We start from the raw sequence: 18,046 nt of genomic DNA, 5'->3' as shown, positions 1-18,046 counted from the left end.
CCGTGCACAAGTACCCGTCAACGGTAGTAGGGAGAGTTTGGGGAGACCACGGGGGGACTACCACTGGGATAGACATTCAAACGCGCTGCCGGTAACGCCTGGGGCTCATGCGAAGACGCTTTGGCTGTGTGCACGTTCAGAATAGAATGAGTCGCGCGTACTTTGCGCTGTATGCGCGAGAACCAGTACGCGCATGCGGTGTGTGTCCCCCAACTGGAGCTCCAAAAAAAGTGGTAAAAAAACACCCTCTCTTAATTGTTCACGCACGGAGTCCATTGACGGAATAGGACAACTTCACAGCTGGCTGGGTTCGTGTCTGCAACCTTACTTCACTTCAACTGCTTGGCATGGCTTCTACTGGGGAAAAAAGTCAACGGCAGAGGTGAATATTTATTGCTACTGAGGAGTGATGTTGATGGGTATGTGAAGCGACTAGGCTTACCGGAGACCGGACCTCATAACGCACGTGTACATTGTATATGAAGACAGGCAACGGCCTCATACTTCTGACACATTTTCGTACCTGTAGATCTTGTCGGTCGAGCTTGCAAGCATGGCACAGAACGGAGACGCACGACACATCTGGATTTGATATTTAAATTAGGTTGACCTCTATGTTATAGGTTGACCTCTATGTTATAGGTCGCCATTTTGAGTCTGTGCTCAGACTGTGATGCGTGTAGCTTTTTAGCAATTCTCCAGCCGGAACAACTGTCTTCTTTCAGTTTTCTACACCAATTGGTTTTTGCGCTTTTGAGCAGAAAGAGGAAAGTGCATCGAAGATGGGAAGTGAACAGTGCCAAGGCATGGTGGGATAAGTTTGGCCGGGTCATGTGACTCGTGGTGCGCCGTCCTATTGGCCGACGGTCAAACTCGGAGCAGACTGCTGGCACCGCCTTCAGCGACATGTTTGTGTTATTCTGTGAATAGTCTACGTGGAAACTTGTGCGTACGCACATTACGTTTTACATGTCTCGCCCTGATTATAACATGTTGCTTGTAAAGGGAATGCTGCCCTCTATAGCCGACAGTTGGTCAGGATGAAAAAATGCTATGGTGGTTTTTTTTTTTAATTTAAACAAATTAAACTTTGGGGTTGTGTCTAGGAATGTTATAGAGTCAGGTATAGGTGTGTGTGTGTGTAGGAGCCCCAGTGTTTATGCATGTACATTTTGTACAGAATCTGTATGGCATAACAGCATTAATTGTCGGTAGTATTTATAGAGCTTGTGTTGTGTCGGGAGATAGGGAAACTGCAGTATGCAGGGCTGCACTTGTGACGAGAATATGGGGAAATCAGTCTTGGCCACTCTTGGCTACTGAGACCCAAGTTATCCAGGATTACCATTCACCAAGTTACGAACTTCATTGAGCCAAAAAATTAATCGCTGGATTTTTTTTTCCTGTTGATTAACCAGTTCGCATCAGAAGGCCGTGTTAACACGCACTGGCTGTTTTTATACACAGGCACGTCTGATGGGTTAAAACCTCAAGCGTGCCTCGACTCGCCTCCAAGCTCTGGGTGATGTCTAAACACGCTCATCCCTCATGTCTATTGTGCACACACACAAAGTCCGTGAAGTCTGTGGAGGCGGACCGAGTGTTGATCATGAATTGGCCGCTGTGCATGGACTATTCTACAATTTATACTCCGTTGCACACCCCGGAGTGTTGAAAAATTTGAGGTTTTGGCAAGAACTATCGTACAAATACTGTTGTAATGACTCTTGCGAATCAGTATTTGTGACATTTGGCTTTATATCAGAAGTTGGCTGCTATATTTTGCCTTTTTTCGAAGATCAAAATTTTTGGCAAAATAATCCCGGCGCGAAGTGGTTAAACAAATTTCAAAAGACTGATCTGCTACGCCCCGCCCCATAAAGATCTGACATGCGTGCACTTGCAAATAACACGCGTGTCTGGAACATGCCGTTAGGCTTAGGTTAGTCGCATGTGTTGATACCCATGTGTATGGTGTGGGCGGGCCTAATGGATTGGTCTGTCGCATCGAGTATCCGGTTCGTCAGTGATTTCGTCATACACCCGCACTCACCACTGATTACAAGCGCCCATTGGATAAACATTCAAGTTGCGTTTTTAAAACTTCCGTTCCATTCTTGCTATGCTTCACTGTGTGAAGTACGCGTGGCTAAGTTAAGATGACGTCACACTAACGAACCGGATAGGACCTACCGGTACTCACGCAAATTAGAGAGGAAAGTATAATTGGCTTTGACATCATTTTGAAGACGTATGTATGTAAAAAATAAATTGAATTCGTTGAAGGGTGGGGGGAACGCAACTTTAAAAATGTAGTAGCTGATTTCTACAGAATCATCATAGTATCAATCAAGAAAGGGTTGTGGTCTCGTCATGAGATTGTTTGAACAAGCTCGATCGGATCTCGGAAGCTGCCGGCCAACGAATTCGTGTTCATGCATGAGTCACGTGATTGTGCCATGTAATTTCTGGAAGGAGTAGTGTTTTGGGTAAAATAATTCAGGTTTTTAACCCCAGTGACTCCATGATGACCTTTGGTCATGTGACATGGGCTGGGCTACTGATATTTTTGACAAAGTTTGGTTGAAATCGGTCAAAATATGTAGGAGCAGGACATTGTCAACGGACGTTCCAGCCAGACGGAATTGTGGGGTGATAGCATTGTGTTCCCATTATCCCTTTTTCTAAAGATTCTCTTCTGGGGTGATGTTTTTCTATTGTGAAAATAGTGGGGTGATGTGTCCTGAAAGGAACATCACCCCACAAGGGTGGTATGGTCAGAACTTTTGTACTAACTAATGGACAGACATGATGATTTGGTCAGCTGCTATCCCGCAGCTAAAAACAAGAAAAGATGTGTTTAAGACTCCTGTGCATTCCCAAAATTGACTTTATATTTGCATTGTAAACTGGATGCCAAGTAGTGAAAAATGTGTTGACTGTAAGCCCAAGCATCTATTGACTGACAACTATGGTGCACCTTGGCACAACTATAGACTTCTATGCGGTTTTAATAGCCCATTAGTCACTGTATTGTCCCACACCGCCCTGCCTGTTACTCCCTGTAGCGCCCGAAACCGCCTGAGCATTCTATGGTGTTGTTGATTCATCCGTGAATAAACACAAAGTAATACAATGTAATTCAGGTGCTGATGGGTTCAAACAACTACTGACAACTATGAGATGTTGTTTAGCACCGTGTGATTTGATATCAGAAATGTGACGTGTCAAAATGTGATTGTCAATTTTTGTTTTTAAATTTGTATTTACACAGTTCACAAAGACTTACATGTACTTCTTGAGATTGACCCCCCATGTTAGCCCGGGTCAGACATAAATGCTGCGTTTGAAGTTGGAAGGTTTCCCTTGTTTGAGCAGTTCAGGCATTTGCACTGTGTACATCTGGAAATTTTTTAAAGAGAAGCTTCATTGTACTGGTGACCTGCCAAAAGAATTCTTATGTGTACATGATTTGAATGCAGGATTTCTGCATAATTGGAGTGTTCTCACGCCAAAAAAAAGGGTTTCGAAGTGCAAGGCATAAATGTGAAATCTCCCCCCCCCCCAACACAAAACCAGTCACTTGGACCACAGAGGCAGGGTTTGATTTTAGCGGTAGCCCGCCAGCCAAATGCTAGTCAAAACAGCGCCAAGCTAGTCAAGCTATTCCTCAAGTAGCCCAGCTGGCGAGTCAAAAATTACTGATGAAACAGATGAAAGGACAGGAAGAAAACCTGTATCAATTTGTGTCTAATTTTATTACATGTAACTGTTTAGGGTTAAATTATTAGATCTGTTTATCCAAAACATTGCAAAGATTGCCTCGGGATGTGTTTTTTTTTTTTACATGTATGCACATTTTTGTTTATGAGACACTCTAACTAAAAAAGAAAAACATGCGGGCTAGTGCAAATGCCCGCAGGCTAGTTAAGAGTCTGTTTCAGTAGCCCAGCTGGCCAGTGAAAAAAAGAGGTGTTTCCTACCTCCATGCTTGGACCAATTTTTGAAAACTGTGACTTTGTAACATACATGTATATGAAATTCTGAAATTTAGGACCTCGGAAAGTTAAAAAAAAAATTTGAAAAAACTTGTCGTTCAGGTGTCCCAAATTATCTCCTTAGCAATGCACATTTCTATAACAGCAATTGAAATGAAATTTGGAGTATACATTCATCATTTGTTCTAGTTATTTACACAAATTTTCATCAGTGTTGTATGGATGATAGGCTGTATTTCAAAATAACGTCCGTGTGACTTCGAATTGGTTTTGTGCTGGAGTGAAGGTTTTTAAGTTGTGAGAAAACTCCAGTGGAAAAAAGTAAATGTGACCCACTCCACAAAAAAGGGTATAAAGTCGCGCTGTGCATTATCGTGTAATGGCCCGCTCAACGTTGAGAGGATGAAAATTGTGATTTCCATTTTTGTCGTGAATGTCATCTTTACTACCTCAACTTTTGGGGTTCATTCACAGAAATGTTGATTTCAATTAATAAAGTGGGGGGAAAAACCCACAATTTTGAGTGCATCGTGCCCAAATCTACAACAGAGCCAGTTATTTCAAAGCCTGTTTTCTCAGTTGTGTAATTTGAACTCCAAGGAAGTAATTAATATGCAAATACATCGCATCTCCAGAATGAGAGGGGCTATGGAGCTCTGTTATATACCAAATGAAAGCTTACGCTGTGGGCTTTCCAACCATGTATATAAGTCAATCTCACCTTTTTTTTTGTGGCGCGGGTCACAAATGTACAATGAGCAATTTCTTTTGCAACAAAATGTCTTGACAACGACTTTTCAAGATCGTCTAAAGAACCGAGATACAAACAATCAAACAATATGCCCACATTACTGACTTTAGATTGAAGGCATTTTAGCCATGTATGTCGTATGTACCTAGCTTGAACCTTTTTTTGGTATGTTTCTCCAACATTTTGTTGAAATGGGTGTAATTTTTATTTTTAACATATCCTACATGCCACAGTTTTTGTCAAATGCACAATGAAACACCTGTGTAATTATTCTTTCAACAATTCTGCTGTCTTTTATTAACAATGCATAGACTGAATAAAAAACGATCACAAAGTAGCAATTGGAATGTATTGTATATCATTTTTACAAAGTTCTTTGCTCATACAAATGTTATTTAATTAAAACAAAATAATGGCATTACATAGGACAGATGCACTGAGCGTGCCTACATTCTTTTGTTAACCCTAACTCCCTAGGCATTTTTGCTAGGATGCAACCTCAATCCTGCAAAATCCTTGAATGTGGTCCTTGGAGGGATGAACACTGCCTCAATCCTGCAAAATCCTCCAGCAATCGCTGTCAATATGTTGAGGCAGAGCCAGTGACATCCTGGAGCAGTGCAGAGGATTTCAATATATTTATAATATAAGCCTAAATGTATGCACGGCTGAGCATAAACAACACAAGGTTCGGCCCAAGACCTTGACACAGTGCATCCTCCAAAATTAGCCTGACATTTTTGCCATATAGCCTGAATCCTGCAAAATCCTTCATTTTGCAAAGAGGATTTTGGAGGATTTGTGAAGGTTAGGGTTAAAAGGTACATACATGTGGGATCCCTCGCTTTTTGTGCATTTTTTGTTTGTCTGAAGTAACAAAAGTACTGAAAATCTTAAGTAAGGTGCATAAGAACAAATCTGTTGAAGTTTTAGCTTAGTGGTTGCTATACATTTTTAGAAAACAGGGAAACATATGCACAATTGTTTGGGTCTCGTAACTGGAATCCATTGCTAATGCACGTAAAAGATAAAAGATTGTTTGCGGACACACTTTTTTAAAACCACCTTGAATGATCTGGGAAAGTTAGGGTTAACTTTCAATTCCTACTTCAAAAAGTTGGTGTGAAATGGATCAGAAAATGAGCCAGATTACCCTTAATTTTCTGGACGACAGTTTAGCATCACACACGTTCATCTATTTTTGTAAAAAAATCACAGTTCATACAAATCTGCCTCTTCAAACATGGAAAAGGCAATAAAAACTGACTTACTCTGCACTTTCTGCAAAGTGTGTCAGAACCATAGAGCTACATGTATATTAGATTACTAGAGCGCTAACTCTTCTTTCTTGCGTGCGGAGAAGCTTTGAAGCCGCTCCAGGCGCAGACATTTTGAATTCATGTGCTTGTTTGTAGAACACAATCACAACAGATGGATTGAATTTTAAAAGTGTACTCTAAATACAACGCGCAAGTAGAAAATACGCAAACAACTTAAGCGCGTCATAATGGTTAAAAAAACGTCACGGCAAAAGCATCTGCAGCAGGGGACATGCACACGTTGCGCTGTTTGCGTAGAGCAAAATGAAATGCTCATTTGCAGATCGTGCATTTTGGTTTTGGGCGTATCGGCTTCGATGACGCACCGGTATGGAATACAAACGCAGATATGCAAATAGACGTACAAAATACGTACACAATATCTAGTTCTCCATAGGTTTGTGTACAAACATGGATGCGCCTAGCAGGCATAACTTTGTACATGAGTTATAGCGCTCTAGTAATTTAATATAGCTCTGTGGTCGGAACTGTAAAGTTGCAAAATGTGAAATGTTATGTACATCTTCACAATAAAATGTAGAGTAGGCTATTACATAAGAGTTTTGCAAAATCAACTGTAGGACGAGCAAGCCCACACTCTACTGAAGGCCGGTTCATTCTTGGCACGAAAGCAAACACAAAACGCATTTGTGACGTCACAAGTATGAATTTGCAAACAATTGAGCAGATTAACTCTGGCGAATTTGCCGTGAACGTTTCCTGATTTTCAAATGTATTCACATTCACCGGCCTTTAAACCACGTTGTATTCGTACATCACTTCACATGCTTGGGAGTCACTGTTGATAAGGCTTTGCCATTCAACATGTTCACCAGGGTGCCGTCGGAGTGTGACCTTTTGACCTCTCGGGTATGCGGCCGAAAGTAGAAACAGATGTTCTTTGTCGAACCGTTACAGCTGCTGATCTGTAAAAAATAAAAACCGATATTTTTATACAGCTCATCTCTAAATTCAAATGGGCAAGTAAAACCTATTCGATAACAGTGGTTGATCATAAACCAATTTTCGTAAGCAAAACCGTTCAGAGGTATTACATACATTGTATCACTGAGGAGTTTCCAATTTATAGGGAATGGGAAAGTGTTATCTTTCATGCCATTTTACATTGTGTGACTTTTTTTTGTTATTTGTTTTATTCAAAATTATTTCACAACCACGTTAAAGGTACTACAGGGCGAGTCAAAAAACACAAAACCCAAATGTCGGGACTATTGTTTTAGTGAAGTTCTGCATGTAACCTTCAAAATCTAGGATATAAAAGCCCAATTCACTAGCTTTCTTTAAATACAAGAATCTTTCAAATCACTCATGTACTTTTCAAGTTATGAAACTTTAAACACAATCACCATTTTAAGGTTCTGTCCATGGATCACACAAAAGGTGTGCGTTCTTTCAGCAAAACGAAAACAATTCACACATATCCCTATGCGATTTGTTTTCGTTTTGCTGAAAGAACACTTACCGTTTTGTGATCCGTGGACAGAACTTATAAAACGGTGGTTGTGTTTAAAAGTCCGTAACTTGAAAAGTACATGAGTGATTTCAATGGTTCTTGTACTAAAAGAAAGTTTATGAATTTGGCTTTTATATCTTAGATTTTGAAAGTGCTACATTTAGAACTTCACTAAAACAATGGTCCCGACATTTAAATTTAGTTATTTTGACTCACCCTGTATACAACGTTGGCAGACATCAAAAGACAAAACTACCAAACTACTATGAAATATCTTACTTGACTGTAAGTAAATAGTATTCTCAAGCATCCTGTGAAATCACGGCACCTGGTGTGCTGTCATTTTCAAGAAAAGTGGATGTCTTATATCCAAAAACTGACTTTTTTTCAAATACTGCCCCCAATTCACCAAATTTAATTAGTCCACAGTTTGTTTGCAAAATCGGTTACACATCCATGAATGGGCGCAAGCCAGCTTGTTTGGTTCCTTGACTTGACAATTCTCCGACATCTATTAAGTGCTCTGTTTTGTCTGAAGTAGGGTGAGAGAACCAGACTACAAGAAAAGCATCTTTTCCCTTGGTTTTTCCAACATATATGAACACAAAATTTCAAACAAGTCAGTGTAACAATATTTAATATACTATTACTAACTCCCAAATCCATTCATTCCTGAAAATTACAGCAAAAGCAAATATTGTAATATTACCTTTAAACTCATTCTCAATGAAATGACCACTTCAATAACATACTCAAACAACTTAAAAATGTCCTTTGTTCAGACACAAAACTTAATCAGTTAGAATCAAGACTTATTCTGGGATTTTATTCTAGAGATATTTTTGAGTTTCAGTGTAAGCCGTCTTAATTTAAAACAACAAACCTAACACCTCTCTGGCTAATGACAGGTTTTAAAAATGTTTTTATCACTATACCTTTGGTGTCTCTCTGCCTGAACTTGTTCCATCGAGAGAATCAGTCAGTTCTGTGCTTTGCGTTGCCGCATTACCATTGGCTGCTTCATTGCCCGCTGTTGAATTACCAGGTGGGTGTCTGTGGTTTCCAGAGCAACTGCACGTGCACATTTGATGCTGGGCGTGGCTTGTCAAAGAGCCCCGCCCCCTGCCCTTAGCATCTCTTGGCGAGTCCAGGCTTCTGCTGCGCTTCACCAGTCCTGGGAAAATCGCTTCAGCTGCCGAATCCGAACCGTCTTGGTTCTGATTTTCACTCTTGAAATTCTTATTTGTGGTTAATAACTCTTCCGCAAACTCATTCCTCTTGCGCTTCTGGCCTGGACGTGGAGATTCTTTCAAGCCTGTGTCGATTTTTTCAACTGAAGTTTCTAAAAGCATGTTCCGATGAGAAGCAGAATCAATGGCCATAACAGCTGAACTTTGGTCATCTATTGGAGTATCTGCTGTCTTAACAGGACTTGGTTTAGTTGGCCGGTTCCCATTTGAAAAGTCTTGCAGGTGATCGTGTGCCTTGCTTCTTGTGTTTGCAATCAAATCCAACTCCACTTGTAAATCCTTGGTCGAATCAATAGATATCGCTGCTCCGTCTAGAATTCCTAATCTCTTGGCCTTCGCTGGAACATCACAAGGCAAATCCTCTCTCTGCGCACTGTCGTGCTGCTTCAAAACGGTACCGACATGTTTGGTCTTTGGGGAACTTTTAAGCTCCTTGAGCCCAGAATTAAATCCTGATTGTGCATCTACTACAATCTGTTCCGAGCCACTAACTTTGGTGTTTGTGATATTGATGTCATTCAGATTTGCAGTTCCGAGAACAGTACACTTTTCCTTGGGCGCTTTCTGTGGAGATGATGCCTGCCTTTCGGAGTCGGTTTTTGTGCACGAGTTCTCGACGTCTTGACTGTTCTCCTTACACTTGACGTTGGTTTTGGGGCTGTTCTTGAGCCAGTCCGATATTGAAGAGTTGCGCCTGCTTGGGGGTTTGGGAGTTGTCGGGGTTGTTGGGGGAGCTGAGGAGACTTTCCCCGTTTCTTGTTCATAAGACGTGGATCTACTCAGACGAGGGGGTGTTGAGTGGCAAGTTCGGAGGGAAGCATTTTCGGTAACGGGCGGAAGATTTTCCTTCACTGCAAGAAAAAAAAAAAGGCTGATCAATTGTAATTGATATCAGGGTGGACAAAGAAACTGAATGGGCCAATTTTTTAAAATTTTGGGATCGATTCCGATTCCATACTGGTGTCACGATTCCATTCGGAATCAAATTCATTGCTATCCATCCAAAAAAGCCGTGAGGAAAGACATCTACAGGGTGAGTAAAAAAAAACACATTTTCTTTATCAAAGTTAAGTTTATCAGAAATAGAATAAGGGTGGCCAAAATAAAAAAAATGATAAAAAAAGGCCTTTTTTTATACTCGCCAATTATAATTTCACTTATAATGTGTTTTGTATGACACAAAAATCTGTTTGGAAAACTATTCTTTGAAGAACTATTGGGAACTGATTCCTCACAAAAGTGGAGCCACAATTCCGATTCCTACTTTGGAATCGATTCTATTCGATTATGACTTGGAATCGCCCAAGCCTACAATTATGCTCTTTTTAATTAACATGAAAAAACAACTTTGGAAAACTTGTGATGTCTGGTTACACTTCACATATTTCTTGAGTCTTGCAATTAAAAAAAAAAAAAATTCCATCCTAAAGTGATTGTCAAAATACCAGGTCGTCAAAAAGTTTGCCTCTTAACCCCTTATCCCCTCTTTCCAAAAAAAAAAAGGGTTTGAAAATATATGGGGTTTTTTGAGAATTTTATAAACAATGCTACATACTTTGAGTACTCAATTGCGACTGTTCAGCATGTCCAATCAGTCCGTCTTGAGCTTGATGACGTGTAGGTGGGTTTTCATAGTTGTGCAATCGCCAGATGCGAATGGAGGCATCATCTGCACCAGTTATAACCTGTATTCATAAATACCTCAGACAGTTTAGCCATTCCTATTGGTCGAGAGCCAGTCACGTGGCCGGTATTAAACGGATGATAAAGACATGGCTAGCTGGTCTTAAACACTTTTCCAGTGTCACAATAAAATGTGGACTCCTAAAAATCCAGTGCCTCTTATCGTTTCATTGGTTGAACGTTCACAATCCTCACGTAGGCATGCGCAACACTACCATGGAGTTAGAATTTTATAGTTCTAAATTCAAAACGCAACGCGCCAGGTGCGTTCTGCGCGACATCGCATAGAACATGATACGCGCGCGTCAATCTCCATAAAAGGGTGGTTTTCATCTTACTCGCCAGCTGAACATTCCATTATTTTGCAGGAGGGATGATTCAAAAACCATAAAGTAAATTTGTTGAACAAAATCGGGATGTTTTGAACGAATTATATGATTTTTTTTTACCGAAAAGGTATTTATGAATGGGAATAAATATGTACTCCGTCGGTATTTATCACTCTGTTTAATACCACTTAGAGTCTGGGTGCTGATAATTACCCTCGCCTCCGGCTCGGGTAATTATCAGCACCCAGACTCTAAGTGGTATTAAACAGAGTGATAAAAACCTCCGGAGCACACATTTATTCCCTTAATAATAATAAAATAATAATAATTATTATTATTGATAAAATGCCCGTATCTACCATTATTGGTGCTTGAGGCATTATTACCCTGCTCATTGGGCCAATGAAACATTCCAAAGACAATCTCAGCTCCCTGAGGAGTATACAGCTTGATGCGGCCATTATGCAGATAGGCAGCTAAAACCAATCACAACAACCATCTCTGCCCTCACAGGTACCTATTTACTCCTGGGTGGAGAGAAGCAATGAGTGACAAAGTGCCTTGCACAAGGGCACATGCATCATAGCCCCAGGCGGGAAAACAGCAGAAATGGGACTCAACAGTAAAAAAAAAGTGTCACTGTCAAATTAGTGACGTACATGGACTCTGACATTTTTGTCTGAAATTTGAGGTATAAAGGCAAAGTACACACACATGTATCATAAAAATATGTGTTTTACAAATTTTCAAAAAGTCTGAAATCAGACTCAATACTACAATTTGTTTGTACTGAGTTAAATTTTGCCTTCATGTCTGCATTTCGTAAAACAAGAGATTTTCAAAAAATAATGGCAAGCAGTCAGTTTCATTTTTAAGACCGGCGGTAAGTGATTTGTGCCTTACGACACATAGGCCCACACACACTGCTCTGCATAACATGGCAACTACGTTATTTTATTTACCTTAGGAAAGTCATCCTCTGCCCAGGTAACCATAGTAACCTCATCTTCATGTCCGCAGAGGGTGACAGGGGGAGCTTGTGGCCGTTCAACCTGCAGGGAAACGCAGCCACCAGAATTGGTACTTGAGAATGTTTCACGTATTTATGTAATGTCATTCTTTACCTGTGCAGAAAACCGATCTGCTTGAGAAAAAAAAACGGAACTGGGTCTGTTTGAAAAAAACGGAACAGCTGCTTGAAAAACAAAAACAGAACTTTTTTGTATGTGAAAAAAGCCTCTCTGACACAAAGTCCCCGTTGTCATCTTTCTCTTGTTGTAGCCAAGCCCGGTTCTATTTATTTTTGCTTATACTGTCGGTTCTATAGAAAAATCTTGGGCATTTGTAAATTTTTTCTGGAAAGTTTTGTGAGTGTAAAATCAGTATTTTATTAACTTAAAATTTCAATAGATGGTGATTCTATGAAGGTGATACTCCCCCATAGGAAAGTACATGAAGTCATAGTCAAAACTCGTTTTTGTATAACCTTTTGTCCTCCGGCCCGAACACTCAGATTATCACTTACTACTTAAGAAAAATAATGATTGCCAGACTATTCTTGCCCTCTTGCCATATAAAAAGTAGTAGAGACTTATAAAAAGCAATCTCACGATACTTACATTCCAAATATATGCCTTGCCATCTCTAGACCCGCTGAGCAGAAGGCCGTCGTCACGAGAGAGGGCGCTCTTGACGTAAAACGAGGAGTTCTGGTGGCCGGAGTAAGTTGCTATGGGTCGCGTCGGGGAGCCGAGAGTGCTGTAGCGATAGATGATGTCGTCGGTGCAACTCGCAAAAAACTCACTGCGCGTGGAGTTGAACACAAGGCTGGAGAAGCCTGAAATGATTAAAAAAAACTTAAAAACATGTTGTCAAACTTTGCGATATTTATAATGCAAGATGGTCTGAAGGTTTCAGATGGCCTTTCTTCGATGACTTCCACTTCCATAGCCCAAGTTCAATTCCTGCCCTGGTCCACATGTGGATTGGTTTTTCAGTCCCTACCTGATTCTGTGGGTTTTCCCCCAGAATTTTCTTCTGGAGGTTTCCTCCAACCTCTAAAATGTGTTCAGCGTCTTCTCTTTATACATGTTATAGGTTTCCTCAGGCTACGAACTACAGAAAAGCCTTGGGCGCTCTTAAGGAATCCTTTGTTTCATTACCAAAATAGACAAATAAATAAATGTGAGCAAGAACCACAATCAAACCCACAATTCCAATTTTTTTTTGCCCGGATCGTACAAAATATCCATTCTGCAAGATTATGCAAAAGATGCTCTGGCACATTCCGACTATTTTGTTGGGTTGGGTCAATTTGATAGTGCAGGTTTTACTATGAAATAGTCTTTAATTTAAAGTTTCAGCTGTAATACCAGATTAGGATGAATTAAAAGCTTTCATTCCACATGTGCGTTTTACAGTCTGTTTTATTTCCGTAATGTGTTTCAGCCTACAGGCCTAAACTAGCCAACAGACACAAAATGGACTCAAATAAACATTGCGGATTTACAGGTTTATTCTACCAATAGATGCTTACCGCCGTTTTTGATGCTAGATCCAGCGTAGGGGTACACTAGTTTGGGCGTCGGTGCCTTCTTCATTCCCTTGTTGCATTTTCTCAGATCCCAAACTTTGATTGTGCTGGACAATAAAATAGATGACATCAGATGGAAAAGTATTCAAACACTATACAATTTTTTACAAAACAAAGCGATTGCCTTCATTTCTCAGAAATGCCGAAATTTTTCCAACACCAGCTAAAATCTTTCTCCTTCTACTTAAGCCGGACATCTGTGTACGTCCTAAATCGGGGACCCGGTTTAGTTTCAAAATTGCACTAGTTCCAAACTTGTACTACCAGTTCCAAATTTTTCATGGTTGATGCCAAGTACCCAATTCCAAATAAATAGTCCATTGTATTTTTCGTGAAGATTTCATGGATTTACAAGTGAACCAAAGAGTGGAACAGCCCTTTACTAATGATTCCCTTAAAAAGTAACAACGTAACTACTGAAATTGCCACAAACATGCAGGTAATTTTCTGGTGAAAACCTTGATTAATGTTGCAAAATACCACAGCTGTTCTGCCAAGGGCAGCACAGATTATCTGTTTAAAAGTAGCACCATGAAAGTTGCTTTCAACTATTGCTCACCTGTCGGTGGCACCAGCTGAGAACAATGACATATCGTCCTGGAAGTTGACGACAGTGACACTAGACAGGTTGTCACCCCTCATTGGCAGAGAGGGGGACAGTCTGCTTCTCTTCCTGGAGGGAGTGTTGCGCAGCTTGGATGCCTCAGCATGGGCCTCCCTGATGACGTTGACTGCTGTGTGGTAGGGTGCCTGGCTTCCACCTAGATGAGAGGAATGCTAATGCTTATAAGAATGGGTTGGGTTGAGTAGGGTTGGTGGGGTGGCATTGGGTAGGGTTGAACTGGGTTGGCCTGGGCAAGGCTAGGCTGGGCTGGGCTGGGCTGGGCTGGTTTGGTTTTGGTGCGGTTGGGTTGGGTTGGGTTGGGTTGGGTTGGGATGGGTTGGCTTGGGCTGGGTTGGGCTGTGTTGACCTGGGAAGAGCTGGGGTGGGCTAGGCTGGGTTGATTTGGGTGGGTTGGGTTGAGCTGGGTTGGGTTCGGTTGGGTTTGGTTTGGCTGGGTTGGGTTCGGTTGAGATGGGTTGAGTTGGGTTGGGTTGAATTGGGATGGCCTGGGCTGGGCTAGGCTGGGTTCGTTTGGGTGGGTTGGTTTTGGTTGGGCTGGTTTGAGTTGGGTTGGGTTGGGATGGATTGGCTTGGGCTGGGTTGAGCTGTGTTGACCTGGGATGAGCTGGTGTGGGCAAGGCTGTGTTGGTTTGGGTGGGTTGGGTTGAGCTTGGTTGGATTGAGCTTGGTTGGGTTGGGTTGGGTTTGGTTTGGCTGGGTTGGGTTCGGTTGGAATAGGTTGCGTTGGGGTTTGGTTGGATTGGGTTGAGTTGGGATGGGCTGGGCTAGGCTGGGTTCGTTTAGGTGGGTTGGTTTCAGTTGGGCTGGGTTGGGTTGGGCTGGGCTGGGCTGGGCTGGGCTAGGTTGGTTTAGGTGGGTTGGTTTTCATCTGGTTGGATTAGGTTGCATGGGTTGGGTTTCATCTGATTGGATTGGGTTGCATTTGTGTGGTACAAATAGCTTGGCTTGGCTTGCCTTGGCCTTGACACATTAGGTTGGGTTGTGTTGGGTGGGGTTATTAAAGTTAGGTTTGATTTTGTCAAACTGGTTTGAGTTTGGATTGGTTGGATGAGTTCAGTGAAACCCAAAGCAATTCGGCCACTCATTAATCAATTTGTTTAGTTTTCACTTGTGGAGCACTGCATCAAGCCAATGTAAAGTGAAAGCCTCAGGCCTAACATACCTGAATCTATCAAGTGTTGGGTTGGGAAGTTTGGTGCGGTTATGGTTAATGGTTCTTTCTGTTCATATACTGTAACTTTGATATTGCTTGTTGTTGAGAGGTTGGTTATTCATTGGCTTATTTGAACACCATTCTTGTCTTTATCATTTTTTAAAGCTGGGTGTTACCTCTGTTGTTACACCTAGTGTCCCACACCAAGATGTTGCCGTCCCGGGCCCCAGTGGCAAACACATGGCTGTCGCCGGGACGGAAACACACCGACTTGAGGCTGCAGCTGTGACCCCTGAAGACACCCAGGGGGGTGCCCGTCACTGCGTCCCACAGGCCCGCCATCTGGTCCCCCGACGCGGTCACCAGCTGGTTCTTGCCGCTGGCCCACGCTACATCGAACACCGCATTTTTGTGTGCACGAAAGACTGCAAAATGTGGCATGAATGCAATATACCTTGGTAAAGAAAGTGCATGAGCCAAACATTCAGAGAAATGAATGTCTCATTGGTTATTGAGTATTTTACACTTTTTTTATTTGAAAGGAGTATTTCAAAATGAAATGTAGAAAGATAAAATTGAAAAAGTAAGAAAACAGACGGACTTCAATATTCTGGATTTTACTGAAATCATTCTGGGTCTTATTTTTTTAATTTGCTGAGTTGTTTGAATTGTCATTGTTGCAAGCAGTTGTTAATCAAACTGATTAGCTATATTAATTAATTAGTGTAATCTGCAGTATCACGCATTCTTATACACGAACTCCCTGGGCATTTTTGCTAGGATGCAACCTTAATCCTGCAAAATCCTCCAACTGCCTCCATGTAAAAATAACATACAGCCTCAATCCTGCAAAATGCTCCATTAATTTTTAAATGTGGTCCTTGGAGGGATGACCACTGCCTCAATCCTGCAAAATCCTCCAGCAATCGCTGTCAATATGTTGAGGCAGAACCATTGACATCCTGGAGCAGTGCAGAGGGTTCCAAGTATAATCCAGGCCTAAATTTATGCACGGCTGAGCATAAACTGAACACAAGGTCCGGCCCATAACCTTGACACAGTGCATCCTCCAAAATCAGCCCGACATTTTTGCCATATAGCCTCCATCCTGCAAAATCCTCATTTTACTACTTTGAATCAAGACCTAATATATTTGAAATTCAATTGAATAACATTTTGAATATTTCAGTACTGAACTATTCCAAACTGACTTGGCTGTATTACACAAGCACAATAAATAACACAAACAGTTCATACCTTTGACAACTTCGGCAGAATGCCTCGTGTTAAGGAGGGTCACGAATCCATCCTCATCAACCACAGCCAACAGATGAGAACTGTTGGCCATCTTTGAGATGCTGCATGCAAACGGGGGAACTTGCTCCAGCTGACTCTCCGATTCAAAGATGTACTGGTCACTTGGCGAGCAGCAAAGCCGCAACATTGTTTCGTGCACGAAGTCCCATACATCACGATATCCTGATACTGTGATAGTGAAACAAAAGGCTTGTAACATAAATCGCCAACAATTCCAACAAATTGTGAAACCAACAAAATTAGCTGGTCTAACGTTTGGGTCTTAACCCTAACCCTGCCAGATGCAACACAGTGCATCAGATGGAAAAGTCTGGTGCACTTTGATGCTTCAGCTACCAACACCAGTGCATAAACGGCCGCTTCTATTTGTTATTATACTTATACATGTATATTTTGTTATCGGCATGCCCAATAAATTCCACATTTGCGAAAGAGATTTATGGAGGCCGATCCGAACATTTGCAACTTTTCCTGATCACATGGGTCGCTGGTACCCCGACCAGCTGAACACGCAAAATGATAGGAGCCTGCCGAGTACCTGTTGGCTCTGCACAATGCTGCAGAACGCATGGGCGCATACGATTAGATGCGCATGCGATCTGCAGTGTTCTGCACGGTGTTCATGTAGCTACGGGCCCCTCTTTCCTTGGAAAGAATGTTACAACCTGACGCTGCTTTTTTCTTCATAAGGATATCATCTCAATGAAGGGCAGTCATTGCAAAAATGATGATAAGACATGAATCTGGGACTGAAAAACATTTCCCAATTTTGTTCAGAAATACTTAGAAAATTTTCTTGACTCTCCATGATAGACTTTGTACAAAACCGCTGAAGTAGCATCAGGTTGCAGCATTCTTCCCCCCCCCCCCCCCATTCCGTCATGCCTAGCCTGTGTTAAGTCAAATAAAATAAAAGTGGATTTTGGTGTCTTAACTTAAGCATTTTGTCATGTTTGTATAGGGAACCGGGTCTGTACTGTAGATACAAGATCGCCCGGCTGACTCCATCTTGCCACTGCACTGGCTCTGCCTTTGCACTGACCACTCACTCACCTTCATGTTTGAGTAGGCCTAGGCCTATTTTTGAACCGTGTTTGGCTCTTGCTGTTGTCAGTGACAGAACCATGATGAACAAAAGTAAACGCTGCTGAATCACAATATCACGCATTCATTTGAATTTTGATGAATCACAATATCACGCGATCATCGCTTGCTATAGCTAATGCCAGCTCGATGAAATTAACGACGGATGTGGTGAAACATATGTCATGTGTACGTAGTGCAATGCGTACTCCCGTCCCGGAATCCCACATGCAGGGCTACATACAGTATGTCAGTAATATCGTGATGCCCGGTCCGCACCCGTACCGTGACCGTCGATGACCGGTAGACTCGACATTAAAATTTGGCGCGCCTCTCTCCTGAACTTGCGGGAAAGCTGGCCTCGTTCAAATTATCAGAAAACTTGATTTAATTTTCTCCTCATAAATAATCGATTATTTATGCGATATTACCGGGTTAATTGTTGTTTGGTACTTTAAACATTTTCGTTTT

The 18,046-nt window shown here is 41.7% G+C and overlaps 1 protein-coding gene across 1 annotated transcript; it reads right to left on the bottom strand.

Moving 5' to 3' along the window:
* Positions 1 to 6,747: 6,747 nt before the first annotated feature.
* On the bottom strand, positions 6,748 to 17,952 carry LOC119742271 (denticleless protein homolog). Its single transcript, XM_038218269.1, has 10 exons — positions 17,546 to 17,952; positions 16,433 to 16,660; positions 15,352 to 15,600; positions 13,957 to 14,158; positions 13,341 to 13,444; positions 12,424 to 12,641; positions 11,767 to 11,856; positions 10,348 to 10,477; positions 8,478 to 9,643; positions 6,748 to 6,994 (listed from the first exon to the last, which is right to left on the bottom strand). Exons 1-10 carry the CDS (start codon positions 17,658 to 17,660, stop codon positions 6,845 to 6,847), a joined length of 2,652 nt encoding a protein of 883 aa, XP_038074197.1. The 5' UTR covers positions 17,661 to 17,952; the 3' UTR covers positions 6,748 to 6,844.
* Between the last annotated feature and the right edge of the window lie 94 nt (positions 17,953 to 18,046).

This window comes from Patiria miniata, unplaced genomic scaffold (genome assembly GCF_015706575.1).
Source record: "Patiria miniata isolate m_02_andy unplaced genomic scaffold, ASM1570657v1 HiC_scaffold_11, whole genome shotgun sequence".
Lineage (NCBI taxonomy): Eukaryota > Metazoa > Echinodermata > Asteroidea > Valvatida > Asterinidae > Patiria > Patiria miniata.
This window is presented reverse-complemented; position numbering and strand designations above follow the sequence as displayed.

What these genes read in the sequence shown, in the direction of transcription:
- LOC119742271 (XM_038218269.1), bottom strand. Translation starts at nt 17,660, where the DNA reads ATGCGTGATATTGTGATTCAGCAGCGTTTACTTTTGTTCATCATGGTT. An exon ending in TCAGCTGGTGCCACCGACAG is followed by an intron (nt 13,445 to 13,956) that starts GTGAGCAATAGT and finishes TTTATTGTCCAG; the next exon opens with CACAATCAAAGTTTGGGATC. An exon ending in ATCTAGCATCAAAAACGGCG is followed by an intron (nt 12,642 to 13,340) that starts GTAAGCATCTAT and finishes TAATCATTTCAG; the next exon opens with GCTTCTCCAGCCTTGTGTTC.